This window comes from Elgaria multicarinata, chromosome 3, assembly GCF_023053635.1.
Source record: "Elgaria multicarinata webbii isolate HBS135686 ecotype San Diego chromosome 3, rElgMul1.1.pri, whole genome shotgun sequence".
In the NCBI taxonomy this organism is placed as follows: Eukaryota; Metazoa; Chordata; class Lepidosauria; order Squamata; family Anguidae; genus Elgaria; species Elgaria multicarinata.
The window spans coordinates 101594615-101609970 of record NC_086173.1 but is presented as its reverse complement, the minus strand read 5'-3'; the positions used below and the strand labels follow the sequence as shown (position 1 = coordinate 101609970).

At 42.5% G+C, this 15356-nt stretch overlaps 1 protein-coding gene across 2 annotated transcripts in view; it reads left to right on the top strand.

Moving 5' to 3' along the window:
• CACNA2D2 (calcium voltage-gated channel auxiliary subunit alpha2delta 2) overlaps positions 1–15356 on the top strand; it is a 639662-nt gene that overhangs the window by 159617 nt on the left and 464689 nt on the right. For both annotated transcript variants that reach the window (XM_063121105.1, XM_063121104.1), the window contains exon 3: positions 7334–7450. In XM_063121105.1, coding sequence (XP_062977175.1) covers positions 7334–7450 — 117 coding nt within the window. The remainder of the gene's footprint in view (positions 1–7333; positions 7451–15356) is intronic.

Below are 15356 nucleotides of genomic sequence, written 5' to 3'. Positions count from 1 at the left end.
CAATTTTGTCTTTCTTGGGTTAGGATGCTAAAAAGAGAGATCAACTCTGGTGCATGATAAATGTGTTAAAAACTATTTTATTCTTTAAATCCAAAAATGCTCTGCTCAACGTTTTGGACGTATCGTCCTTCATCAGGAGCTGGAAACAGTTGCTGTGCTAGCAGGAGCTACTGTGTCTCACTGGTTTTCTCACCCACAGTTATGGCGTTTCTTGGGTTAGAACAGGGATGAGCACCATGTGGCCTACAGACCGACTGTGTCCCCCACTACCTCGCACTGTGATGACAAATTAGGCAGAAAAACTAGTACTTTTAGGGTCATATTTAGCTTGTCCAGAAGCTAAACATGATCCTTTTAGGATTTGCCACCAAATCTCATCACTACCGTTTCCTTCAGCATCCCCCAAGAAGTACAGGGTGCCCTGTTGAGAGTACCCTGAGGGGAGGAGGGCAAAAATGGCCCCTTGACACTCCCTCCTATGTTACCCATTCCTCAATTAGACGATTGAGTAAGATCTTTCAGAAAATAATCTTATTTGGAGAAGCATGAGGATTACCAGTTTGACACCTGGAAGGACAACTACTTCTTCTTCTTCTTCTTCTTCTTCTTCTTCTTCTTCTTCTTCTTCTTCTTCTTCTTCTTCTTCTTCTTCTTCTCATAAATGGTTGAGGAAAGGCCTAGAATTTTACATAAGCCTTTGGTTTTTAGAAATTGAGATTTGTAACTTTTGGGAAATTGCCAGAGCCTTTTGAAAACTTCTAAATACTTTGCAGAACTCAAAGCTGTATCAATATTTTGAAGGGTCGGGAGTTTCAAACACTTACTGCATTCTCATGATAAAATCCTTCACAAAGAACGTGGCAATATCTAACCGGGTACAATTCCTAATGTAAATTACATTGCATTACATAGCGTGCGGTCTACTCTCGCTGTCTTGACTTTCTTTCTAGTAACTCTGCTTTGGATCCATTTCAATCTGGATTCCGTCCTCTGCATTCCACCGAAACAGCCCTTACTAAGATCACCAATGATCTCCTTACTGCCAAGTGTTCTTATTCTCCTTGATCTAACTGCAGCCTTTGACACGGTTGATCATGCTCTTCTCTTAGATTCCCTTCATGACCTTGGATTTTGTGGCTCTGTCTATAACTGGTTTGCCTCCTATTTAGCGGGTCTCTCTTTCAGCGTGTTGACTAATGGCAGCTCGTCTTCCTCCTTTCCCCTTTCAGTAGGGGTTCCGCAAGGCTCGGTGCTTGGCCCGTTGTTGTTTTCCTTATACATGTTGCCCTTGGGCAAGCTTATTCAATCTCATGGCCTCCAATATCATCTGTACGCCGATGATACACAACTATATCTGTCATCTCCGGAACTTTCTCCTGATGTTCACGATCGTATCTCGGCATGTCTTTCAGATATCTCAGCTTGGCTGCTTCATCGTCGCTTGAAGCTTAACATGGCAAAGACTGAATTGCTTGTTTTTCCTCCTAAACCTTCTCCTCATCTCTCATTCTCTCTTACTGTCAATGATGTTACGCTTACTCTGGTCAAGGAAGCTCGTAGCCTTGGCTTTATCTTCGACTCTTCACTCTCCTTTATTCCTCATATTGAGGCAGTAGCTAAATCTTGTCGATTTTTCCTGTATAATATTGCCAGGATTCGATCATTTTTGTCTGTCTCTTCTGCCAAGACGCTTGTTCATGCACTGGTTATTTCATGGTTGGACTATTGCAACCTTCTTCTCTCTGGCCTTCCTTCTTCTCACATCAGTCCGTTGGTTTCTGTTCACCACTCTGCCGCAAAGATCATCTTCTTGGCTTGCCACTCCGACCATGTTACTCCGTTTCTGAAATCTCTTCATTGGCTTCCAATTCACTTCAGAATCCAATATAAACTTCTCCTGTTAACCTTCAAAGCTTTTCACGGTCTAGCTCCTTCCTATCTCTCCTCTCTCATCTCACACTATTGCCCCGCTCGTGCTCTTCGCTCCTCTGATGCCATGTTTCTCGCCTGCCCAAGGGCCTCTACTTCCCTTGCTCGGCTTCGTCCATTTTCGTCTGCTGCCCCTTACGCCTGGAACGCTCTTCCAGAACATTTGAGAACTACAAGTTCAACCGCAGCTTTTAAAGCTCAACTAAAAACTTTTCTTTTTCCTAAAGCTTTTAAAACTTGATGTTGTGCAGACTTCTACTGTTACTTTCTACTGTTAGTTTTACCCTACCCTGTGCCTGCTTACCCTACCTGTACCTGTTTGCATTCTCTTCCCCTCCTTATTGTTTTACTATGATTTTATTAGATTGTAAGCCTATGCGGCAGGGTCCTGCTATTTACTGTTTTACTCTGTACAGCACCATGTACATTGATGGTGCTATATAAATAAATAATAATAATAATAATAACATTAATATAAACTACTCTAGCACGATAGTGGAAACTGGCATGCTGATTTCTCTGGGAAATGGGCATGCCACCCAGTGTTATTGGCATTGCACTAGAATAGTTTATGTAAAGGAAGCACGCACCAGCAAAAGCCGGCCCTTGGACTGGATTTAGCACAGATCCCCAGAACAAATGCTCACAGCCCACAATTTGGAGGTTTAAGACCATTTATTTGGAAACGGGTAGGTTACATGGGATTAGCATACTAAAACTATTAAAACATGCATATATATATAAGAACCCAGAAAAAGCAAGCCAGAAAACTAAAACTACAGTTCATACATCACCCAGCCTCGGAGTCAGCCAGCCGCGCTGAACTCCCCCCACAAAGTATATTTTATAGTTTCTTTTCTCCAACTCCTTCCCCCCTCCCCTTGGCTTTTCATACGTAGATCTTTCACACCTCCGCCTGAGATGTTAATGTCTCTCAAGGCCGAGCGGACATGTCTCAAGCGGTTCCTGTCTTCACCAGTCTCCCCCATGCAGCTGGGCTGCTTATCTCCCTTTTCCTATGAACCATAACAATAAAATTAACACGTTAAAAGACAGGCCAGTCCCAGTTCCATTCACTCATCCCTTACAGTTTATCCTAGCGCAGCATGATTTACATTACCAGTTGCTTCCTGTTTGATACTACCCAAATAATTTCAGCTGTGTAACTCATTTGCTTGAGACTTGTTCATGGCTGTTCCCTCCTGTCACTTATACAGTTCGGCTTTCCAGTTTGAGGGGAACATTTTCTTCATTTTTGGTTCCCCAGGTATCTCCCTTCTTATTTCTCAGGACATATCACCCCACTGCCTTTCATCACAAGGTAATGGCATGTTTTCAGGGAAATGTAGTGGTCCACGTCTTTACTCACTGTTGACAGCTCATATGAAGAGCCTGCAACATCAAGCAAAACAGTGGGTAATGGGAATCCCACAAGCAAGACATGAGGGCAATAGCCCTCTCCCACTATTGTTCCCCAGCACTGGCATTTAGAATCTTACAGTTTAACTTAGGAATGTCGGAGGAATCCATTTGTAGGGTGAAGCTTGATTTGGCCTCATCAACTCTAGTCCACATTTCACTGCAGAGCCTGACTCAATTTGTGTTAATTTGGACCATTTTGCATATTTCCTTTTCCTTTTTTCTTTTTTGGTGGTGAGCCAGAATTTGCACAAACAAATTCTGCCTTTCATCACAAGGTAATGGCATGTTTTCAGGGAAATGCAGTGGTCCACATCTTTACTCACTGTTGACAGCTCATATGAAGAGCCTGCAACATCAAGCAAAACAGTGGCTAATGGGAATCCCACAAGCAAGACATGAGGGCAATAGCCCCCTCCCACTATTGTTCCCCAGCACTGGCATTTAGAAGCAAGCTGCCTCTGATCCAGAAGGGAGCATTTAGCCACCATGACTACTAGCCATTTGTAACCTTATCTTCCATGAATTTGTCTCATCCCCTTTAAAACACATCTATGTTGGTGGCTGTCACCAAATCGTGTGGAAGTGAATCTTACAGTTTAACTTAGGAATGTCGGAGGAATCCATTTGTAGGGTGAAGCTTGATTTGGCCTCATGAACTCTAGTCCACATTTCACTGCAGAGCCTGACTCAATTTGTGTTAATTTGGACCATTTTGCATATTTCCTTTTCCTTTTTTCTTTTTTGGTGGTGAGACAGAATTTGCACAAACAGCACAAATTATGGGTCACCAGAAAAAACATACAAAAAGTTTCTGGAATTTAATACCTGGTCACTCAGGTTGGGGAGATCCTTTTGGAGCTTATCACAATCTACTTTCGTTTTTACTAAACTGAATAATTGTGAGGGACTTTGTCAAAAACATTTTGCATGTCCAAGGATACAATGTCTAATAGTTCCACTTTCGGTGTGTTTTGGGGACATATAACATTAAAGCTTAGGGTTGATGACATGCTTAGTGAAAATAGCCACAGCTGGCATGAACATTGTTTTCTTGGTGTTGGCCTCCATACGATTGGCTGTTAAATAGGAGCAATCTGTTCTGCAGTAATGGGCATACTCCACTATTATTATTTAGTAGCTGGTTTCCTCTATGAAAATGGATACCAGATTTGGTAAGTCACCTTGTTGAAATATTCCAATGAAGTTTGACAAATTCTAAGCCCTGACTTGCCATTTAAGACTGCGAGCATTAGGGCATGTTGTGGCAAAAACACGGCACATCCTAGTTGTTTTTCGTGGGCAAGGCCAGCTACAACTAATGGGGACAGATTTGCCATGTCACAATAGGAAAATTCTGGTGTCAGAATGCCCTCTGCATCCAAAGCATTCTCCTTGAAGATTGTTCCTTTTCTATTGCTTCTCTAATTGCTGCTGCTCAGCTGGAGCCGCTATGCCTTCAAAACACATTATTTTGTTATGCTGTTACTTACCCAATGAATAATAAGAGAAGGGAAGAGAAAGGAAGTAAGAGAAACTATAAGAATCAGTTATGTTCAGTTCTCTGGTGTTAACAGCTTCTGCAAAGCATTTCTCCATCTTCTGGCATGCATACCTTGCTGTTTGACAAGGGGGATGGACTAGATTAGGTATTCAGGCACATCAGTTTACCTCCAGCTGCCTTTACATTATTATGATGGAGCTTGCTGTTTGCTGAACAGCCATTCTACGCAGCAGGGCAAAGGCACTTTTAAGAAAAGGTATGGAAGGGGCAGGTAGCTAGAAACAACAACTGGAAAACATTTCCATTTTGGGCATTTGTACCCTTCCATAAACTGCTTGGGGCTGTAACCTTCAAAAATCTATTTCTGTAACTGTTTCAGAAAGCTTTCCTTTATGCTGAAACAATAGTCCTATTCACATGTGAGCAAACTGTGTAGAATCGATGCACAGTGGGGAAACAGGATGCGACTCACCTGGTTATTCCATGCCTGCCTACCTCTGGCAGGCTGACCTCTACACACTGAACGTAATGAATAAGTAAAGCATATGTGCATAGAGTACAATGTGTATAGGTTCAATAATTTACAGTCTTCCCTCTCTCACACACATGAAACTTTAAGTTATCAAGCTTACATGCATTGAACTTTGTGCACATATATGTCACATATTATGGTCAGTGCCTGGAAATTAAAAAAGGAGGCTTAGGGGAGAGCTCATAGAAGTGTACAAAATTATACATGATGTGGAGAATATGGATAGGAAGACATTTTTCTCCCTCTCCTATAATACTAGAACCCGCGGGGCCATCCCATGAAGATGATTGGTGGGAGATTCAGGACAGATGAAAAGAGATACTTCTTCACACAGCGCATGGTTAAACTATGGAATTCACTACCTCAAGATGTGGTGATGGCCACCAATTTGGTGGCCTAAAGATGGCTTAAAGATGGGGTTGGATAAACTCTTGGAGGAGAAGGCTATCAATGGCTACTAGTCCTGATGGCTATGTGCTACCTCCAGTATCAAGAGGAGTAAGCCTGTATACACCAGTTGCTGAGGTAATTGGGTGGGAGGGTAGTGTTGCACCATGTCCTGCTTGTGGGTTCCTGTTTGACAGCTGGTTGGCCACTGTGTGAACAGAGTGCTGGACTAGATGGGCCCTTGGTCTGATCCAGCCTGGCACTTCTTATGTTCATATGTTCTTAACTGGGTGTGGGTGTGATTTTGCTGTTCCACCGTATATAAATGGTATGTGCATATTTGTCTGTCATGTGGATTTAAGTAAAGAGAGATGGTTTTAATTCTGAAGTCCAAGTGATAACAATGTAGGTAGAGTTTATTAGCTTGCTGAATAAACTGGTTGCTCTGGTTCACATTGCAGTTCCATCCCCATTGCAAGTATACTGCACTCAGTACTGAATTTGTCCCAACAATATTTCAAGTGTTAATCATCGAATAATGCTCCAGGTGGTATGACATCAGTAGGAGTGTATGTGTTTTAAGAATCCAGGCAAATTACTGTTACACTGTTTGTATTTATTTACCCTAAACATTTCCTTCCCTTCTTTTTACAGACTTTTCATCATATCAGTCTGTTTCTCTGTCTGTTTTGAGCTCCACTAATTCTGCCACCACCTTCAGCCATGTACCATCTGCTGGTAGTCTCTGTACCCACTGAATTATATGCACAGTGGGAGGGATGAGGGCAGTATGCTAGTTTTCATCAGTTGGGTTGGGCATATGTGGGATTTCATGAAGTACAGTTCTGATTGAGGCTTGGGGGCAATTTGTGGATATCCTGAGAAAATGAGAAACTCGTTTTCAAAGGCTTCTAACTGTGTGGCCTGCTCAGCTTGTAACAGTGGGAAAATGCTCTGAATAGAGAAAAAAGTTGAAAATATCAGAGAGGTTAACAAGCTGATTGGATACATTTGGATACAACCTCCTCTTCCACAGGAGTATTTCTGACTGCTTTGTCACACTTGGCACTAGTAGTTTGTGGCTGTTGTTGGTGAAACCCATTTCAGCTGAATTCTGTTTAATACTACTACTACTACTATAGTAAGAGCTATCATATATTGGAGCACCTCACAGCCATGCATTTGTTTACTCCCTTCCTCGCCCCTGTGTGAGGCAGTGATACGGTAGATAAGCCTTAAAAAAAAAAACAGTGAAAAGGCAGCACGAAGTGGTACATTTCTAAAGGCATCTTCAAGGAAGGGTAGCAAATCTTGGCACATAATTACCATTTGTAGTGAGAAATATTCTTAAGCAAATTGTCCAGTGCAAGAATATTGCTATGGGCTGAAGGATGAAACACAATTGTTGTTGTTTATTCGTTCAGTCACTTGCCTAAATACCCTTTAGTCTTATTATTTTTTCTTTTCTTTTTTCCTTTCGAAAACATTTTCTTGGATGTCTCAGAGGTTTAAGCCAATTTGTCAAAATACCCATTTCTCTCCCTTTTAACATCTTTCAACAGATCTACGATGAGAAAAAGAACCTGTTTGAAGTAAGAGAGAATGTCCCAGAGAAAATAGTGGAAAAAGTATCTGGGGACATAGAGACTCTGTTGGCCAAGAAAGTCCAGGCATTAAAGGTAAGGTGGCTCCCTGGAACTCTACCTTGTTTGGTGTGTCTGTTGGAACACAGGGAGTCAGCAAGAATGGAATGGGTATGTATGATGACGTTCTAATGTTTGCATAGTGCCAGAGTTTGCTAGTGAATACCACTTAAACTGCTTCACAGGTTTTTTGTGAGACAGAGAGTTGGATAGTTTCAAGACATTCCCAGAGTAGTAACTATTCAGTTCTTTGTTCTTGGTACCTCAATCATGCATAAGGATATATTTAGAGATAATTTCAAATATGGCCAATGCACCTTTCCTCCCTGACATGTCTAAATGATCTCAGGTTCCAACTCTACACTGACCTCTTCAGAGAAGTAGCCTTTTCTACTCCTTTGGGGGCTGCAGTCCAAAATATGTAAGCAAGCAATGCATGAGAGGGGCAGCAAGTATTCTGAGCTGTGATAAGTTTTACAGTTAGCTTGCACTTTGGCAAATATTTTCACTCTTAACTTTCTATTTTGTATCATTTTCTTCCTGAATGAACTTGCTATATTAGTGTCAGGGCAAGCCAACATGTTTAAGTTGTAATGTTAGTTGAACCTGACCTTCTCTCTGATAATGTACAGTATCTGGAATTTCTGCTTTACTTTTTCAGATTAGAAATCATCAACCTAAGGACCTTGGACTTAGCAAAGGGGTTTTATATTTCTGTGATGATGTACAGTCTGTTTAAATTCCTTGAGTGTTAATTTTTACTTACTTTTTTATCTCAAATTTCATGAAGTTGTTTCTTATTGTTATTGAACTGTACAAGACGATTTCCCACAAAAAATGTGTCTGAAGTGCCTCACAATGCTCAGAAAATAAAGCAATAATACAACAGTACATATCAAAACATCAGTATTTTAATAAATATTTCAGTAAAAGTTCAGTTTAATAGTACAATATCAACAAACTAATAATCAAACCAAAAAGTAGTAGAAAAGTGCATAGTGCAATAGTTCAAGAATATAGGTTAAAATCAACCAGAACCTCAAAAGCAGCAAGAACAGTAAGTGCATAAATATTAAAGCACAATTATGCAAATATTCAGTAAGTATCAATTATCCCAGTAATGCAAGTTTTCAAAGATCAGCAGAAGTCCAAGTTGCTCTCCTTTCCTATCTGCCATCGGTGGCTAGGGATGGGCGAAAACGTGGAATTCGAGCTTGTTCTGATTCTCCAAGTTCTTCCTTGAAGCTCATGTTGACTTGTTTGCATTCCTGAAGCTTGTTCCCCCACCCCCATAGGCCAAAGTTTGAAAATGCAGATTTGGGGTGTGTGTGTGTGATTTGCGCATTTGCGCAAGTCTGCACTTTCAAACACAAACGCAAGTTTGGGAAATTACAGAAATTTCCTGAGAATTCCATTTGGGGTTGCAAACAGGACATAGTTGCATGATTTGCGAACAGGAATGAAATTCTTGTATTCTTTCCCTAGCTGGGGCAGACTGATCACATACCATACCACCTTTCACACCAGCATGCACTCCTGTATATGTTTACCTGAGAGTAAGTTCCATTGAACCAGTGGGACTTATTTCTGAGTAGGCATACATGTGATTGTGCTGTAAGAGCATTAGCCACTACCTTTGTTCTCATACCATGGGCTACTCAAGCTGGCAAAGCTTAATTGACCAGACAGTGTAAGGAACAGTGAGGATGACTAATGGTGCTGATACCAGAGAATGTGACTCATACAATCTTTCTTTTTACCCAGGGTATAGGCATGTTTGAAAGGAGGCAATGCCTCCCATATTGCTAATAATTGCTACGACTGCTGCTAACATTTATCTAGAGCCAACAGTATATTTGGCACTGTACTAGTCACAGAAGTGAGACCATCCCACACTGAGATGGCTCATGTTATAACAAGTGATCTACGTGGTACCAAATGTGCATTGCCTGGTAGAGGTCTCTAGGCAACTCTGTCCAGTTACAGATAAAGAATAATATTAAATAAGTAGCTTTAGCCTTAGAGAATATGTGGCTAGAGCCCTTGATAGAAACTATATTGAGGAGGGGATCAAGGCTGATGAACCATCTCCCTCACCCCCTCTGACTGCCAGCAACTCCTCTTGTAACAGTCGCCACTGTGGCACAACATGCTCCTCTTACCTCTGGATTGGCCATTGAGGGGGTTATATGGCATTTTCTGGGGGCACGATTAGACCCTAGTTGCTGACCCCTGGACAAGGCTGACCAGAGGAAAAGGGGGAAAGGGCTTCTGTACCTTTTAATAGTTATATAGAAGAGGAAAATTTGGCAGATTTAACTTGCCATGTAGCAGTAAGAAAAGCTACATCTTTCAAAATTCTCTCTTTGACACAACTATTAAAGAGACAGTAGTCCTGCATCCTATATACAACTAGATTATGTAGTTCACTGCATTTTAGCATATTTTCGAAGAAATATTTGTTCAGGACTGGTTCATCAACGCAGATGAAAGGCATGGGGGTGCGGAATCAACCACTACCCAAATTCTGATGATTATTATTTCTGTTTGAATAATGATAATCAGATCTAGAGGTATTATCCTCTCTTCTCGCAATGGTTGCTATATCTAGACTTCTTTTTTAAACACTGCTGCACAGTGTGCTGCTGAGGAATGCCACTGACGTGAGTCTTTTCTTAGCTTTTTAAATCCAAAGGAATAGGCTGCAGTTTTATAGCACTGCCTCCTTTCCAAGGGAATATATACTGATCTGAAACTTATTTCCTTTATCCTGTTTAGTTAAATTGTCTCTTCCAGGACTTGTTCCTTCCATTAATGACTCATAAGATTACTAATTTTTTAAAAAACATTTTTTGCAGTTGAGTCAAGTTGTAGTGATGACCATAAATGAATGGGGGGGGGGCAGATAATGTAAACTCAGCTCTAGTGACATCAATATATTTCACCTCAGCCAATCCAGGCAGACCTTTGTCTTCTCCCCATTGTATTGCTGCAGGAACTGGAGGGATATTTTACTGAAGGGGGTGTTTCATATAGGCAGTAGCAGTCAAAATAGGAGCTTTACGCCTATTGTGAAATCTAGTGACTTTAGGTGTTTTCTTTCAACATAAAACATGAGTCCATCCAGATTAAATATTATTCAGCTGCATCCTGAGAATTGTGTTAACCTTTACCATCTCCCTGCTCTCCTGAGAAATGAAACAGTGTTGACTGACCAATGTTGTTAAGAGTGGATTGCTTTTAAGCTATACTTGAAGAGACCTTGGGGTAACAGCACAATGCTGTACATGTTGACTCAGAAGTAAGCCCCATTGAATTCAATGGGAATTACTCTCAGGTAAGTATATAGGATTGCATCCACATGTTTCATCAGAGTTGTGCAAAACAAATCCTGGTGGATGGTTGAGATTCTGAATTAAATATGTGCTGAAGTGAATATAATTCTCCTCCCCCCACCACCCCGACAGCTTGTTTGACAGATGATGCCTATTAATTTTTCACATAATATGCCTGGCCACAGACAATTTTCTTTGCCTTATGAATGCTGCATATTCCATAGTTTATTGGAGGTTATGCCTTGAAGTGTGCAATTTCTCTACCGTGACCTGAATAAAGACTGCTGTCTAAGTTGATGTTTTTATCTCAGAGTTCATCTTGTCCAATAATATGAGATATAGCAGTTGGGGAGTGCAGGGTATTTTGTGTTCCCTTCAAGATTCCCCCTCGGTCCCTAATCCAGCTTGGCAGCTGAGTTCAACGGAGTCACTCTGGCCCTGTCTGTTCTATAGCAGGACTTCAGTAGTGGGGTTTCAGGTTTGAAAATGGCTTCTCTTTCTCTCAACCCTCGTGGCCCAAATGAAGGGAGAATTGTGGCTGTCATATTTTCCCAGTAACAAAGTAGTGTGCTTTGGGTGGTGGGAAGGTGTAATAGTCCAAAAACAGAAGATCTGCCTTGAGAGCTAACTGCAATTAATTAGTAACACCTGTGGCTATATTGCCCAGTCATGGGGAATTTGTTAAACCTTCCAAAATGTGTAGCCTGCTTCCAATTTTTCTATGTTTTGAGTGTAGATACAGAAAGTTTGGGGGATACTATTCAGTCCATGAATTCTTGTGTGACCAGCCCAGAATTGTCTTTATGGCAATACAAACAGATTCAAGTTCATGAATTGTAACCCCATCAAAATGGATGCTGTAGCAGAAGCACTTTGAGAACCAATTTCACACTTCATCAAGAGGTAAACATGTTGCCTTAAAGCACCTTTTCTCTGTTTTTAAAGCATATACAGTCATTAGAATCAAGTGGTAGAGTTCAGGGCTATACTTAGAGTGGCCATATGAGAAAGAGAAGAGCACTCCTGCACCTTTAACAGTTGCGTAGAAGAGGGAAACTCAGCAGGTGTACTTTGCATGACAAACTCCACCTGCTGAAATTCCCTCTTATATGCACTATTAAAGGTGCAGGAGCCCTGCCCTCTTTTGCATCTGGCTGCACTCATTATACTTATTCAAGCTGCAGATGTATGGGTGTGCACATACTGAATATTCCCTTATGAAGAAAAAAATCTGTGCACAAAGAAAAATAGCATGTTGAGAATAATACTAGATATGCAACCTTTCTTCCTGAAGTAGTACAATTCAGAAAAAGCTTTATCACTTGATCCTCATCCTTCTGATTGTATAAATTGTCTCTTGTAACAGTAGAATACAAAATGCAGTATTGTAATCTGCTTACTTTGAGTAAATAGATGAAAAAGTGAAAGCAACCCATGCCATCAGCCCATAGCATCTTAGGCAAGACTCTAAATACCAGTCCAACCAAAATGTCCTGCAATACTTCTGAAAAATGTTTGTGCTTTGGCTCTAGCCAAGATTCTACTGAGCTTGCTTAGGTCATCCACTCTTTATATATGCCCTTGCTGACAAACTCTGACCTGATGGCACTGTTAAAAAAAGTACTCTTACGGCTTAATCCTATACATGCTTATATGGAAATAACCCCTACTGTGTTTGATGGGGTTTAATACCAGGTAAGTCTGCATAAGATTGTAGTCTTAGAGTTGAATTTACAGACTTTAAAGGCACACTGGGGAAGAAGTGTTGGGGGCTCTCCTTATACCTTATTTGGCCCACGATTGCTGCACAGTGGCACTGTGTCAGTTACACAATGCAGCCACCAACTCGCAGCAAGGCACATTCTGCCATGCCCGGCGAAGCCTGGGCATGGGGAGGGTTTTGTGGGCGGGGCAAGCCTGAGACGTGGCCACCCTGCATTGGCAAGGCCTATGGGGACTGGGAGGGGTCGGGCACCTTTATCTGAGGACGCCTGACCCCTCCGAGCCCTCTTGCCCTCGTGCTCCGCAGCTCCCTCCCTCCCTCCCTGTAGACAGTGTGTTCTTTGGGTCGCCTTTATGGGGCCGAGTAGGAATTTTTTGCTCCCGCCCTGAATTGGACGTGAGTTGTTTCGCCTACTCCACACTGTGAGACATCGGGGGAGTATAACTAGGTCAATTCGGCTGCTAGCGATTTGGTCACCTATTTCAAGGCAGGTAGAGAAGGCATCCAGAGGGAATATAATGGCGAGATTCCAAGGCACTGTTTCAGTGATTGGTGACTCCCGAGGGCTCCCGGTGTTGAGCCCTGTGGCCAGGCCGGGGGATAAGGACCACCTTTGAGGCCGACCTCGCTCACCCACCTTGAGCCCGGGGGGGCAGGGGTTGGGGGTGACAAGGGAAGGTCTCCCTACTCCTGGTTGGGGATGGACAGCAGGGTGGTGAAACCGAGCGCCACCTGCTGGACCAGGAAAGCTCGCCCGTTCACTTAGGAAGGCCTGCTTGCAGGCCTGGCTGGATGCCTGAGGAAAACCCCCTTTGCAGATCTTGAATAAAAGTGGCCCAGTTTAACTCCAGCACTTGTGTCGTCTCTTATTTCTTGCGTCCGTCCCACAATCATGTTTCCCTGAAGCTGCAAAATGTAAAAGTCGTGGACTTACCCGGACTTTTTGCATTGAAGCGAGGTCACCACGGTCCTTCCACGATGTGACCTTGCTCCGGCATTGAGCTGGAGACATTCCAGGGCAGATGGTGACCACTGATAGGTCGCCTGAAGAGCGGGAAGGCTGGACCGAGGGCAGGGGGCGGGCCCAACATGCCAAATGGCTGCCAGCAGTGATACGTGGGGTTTTACGAGGAAGGAGCGGCAAAGTGGCATTGTGTAGAAACCCCCGTGGTCACATAGGAAAGTTGAGCCCTACAGAGCCTGTGCAGTTGCTGGTGCTTTGGTGTGATTAAGATGCCCCTGCTGACCCAGTCCTGTCAGGAGGTGGGCTGTGCATAGCTGTAGCTTCAGACTAGTCACCACAAGCAGAAATCTCCTATGAGCTATGTTGTTTCAGTTCATTTGCAAGCAGTCGAGTTCACTCTAGCCTGATTTAGGCATTCCATGTGAGGACAAAGCAAATACGTGAGGAGAGGGGGCACTCCAGCCTCATTGTGTTTGTCTCCCTCATTGCAGTGTGACACTGAACTTGTGGAGGGTGACATCTAAACAGGAACGCTTCCTGTGTCTTGGGAGGATCTCTACATGAGCCAGAGAGTTCTGACTCACGTGGAGAGCTTCTACGGATAGAGGAGACTCTCCTCTTCAGGCTGTTGCCCTCCGTGAGTTGATGGTGACAAATGTGATGCAGGAGGGAGTGGGGCTAGAGCATTCTCACACATCATCATATTGAACGCCTGAATAGGGCTTCTGTGGCTTGCATGAGCATATATCATGTATCCAGAATGTTTTTTACTAGGCAGGTGTATCCTTTTAACAGCTCTGATAACTGTATTATTTTCCTGATAGGTATGTGTTAAGTGGAGTCTTTATCTGTCCTTCAGCTCCCTGACAGGAAGAATGAAATGGTTCAATTGTTTAAATCACTGAAAAAATGGTCACGAACAGAATATGTCTTAGCTGTCTTAAGAGTGGTTTGTGACCATATCGTGGTTAGCAGATAAATGCTTCTTGTGAATAAGTCACCACCAACTTGGATGGCTTTAAAGGCAGATTAGGCAAGTTCATAGACTGTAAATCTGTCAATGGCTACTAGTCATGAGGGCTTCAGTTTGAGAGGCATTATGCCTCTGTATACCACTTGTTGGAGAACACAAGCAAGAAGATGCTAATGTACTCATGTGCTGCTTCTGGGCATCCGACTGGGACATCTGCCTGGCCACTGCCCAAATAGAATGATGGATTACATAGGCCTTTGGTCTAATCTACACTGGTTCTTCTTAAGTTCTTACATTCTTAAGTGTCAGGTTTATTGCAAAGATGATAGTGTTGCTGAGTATGACAGCTTTCTCCAATGTAGTGTGTGCAAGAAGTTAGTGCTCCAAGTCAGTGTTTGGTTCTGTTGGTTTACATATCTAATTTGTTGAGGTTTCGTTTTGTGTACAGTGGAGCCTGTGCAGCATTGGCGTATCATAGAGATACTTGAGGATTTCATCCAGTCCACATTTCAAAGTGAACCACCTTGATTGGCAACTCCTGGATGAATGTGCAGATCAGTTATGCTTTGGATTTCACACTACTCCGTATTTTGTGGTGTGCCCCTTGGCTCAAAACAAAAAGCACCATACCATATCTTAGGGTAAAATACATTTGGGAAAGCGTAGTTGGGTGGGGGTGATCCCAACATGAATCAAACACAGTCTATTTGTGCTGCATCTTTAGACCCCTTAATGAACATATGGCAGTTATTCTGAAACAATGAGTACAGCGATAATCTATGGGAACAAATGTAGTTTAGTGGTAGTGTCAAAGTAGGATTGAGAAGACCCAGGTTCAAATCCCCACTCAGCCATGAAGCTCAGTGGGTGACTTTGGGCTAGTCATTCTATCTCTGCCTAACCTACCATACAGGGCTGTTCTGCAAAGAAAAGACGCAAACCATGTA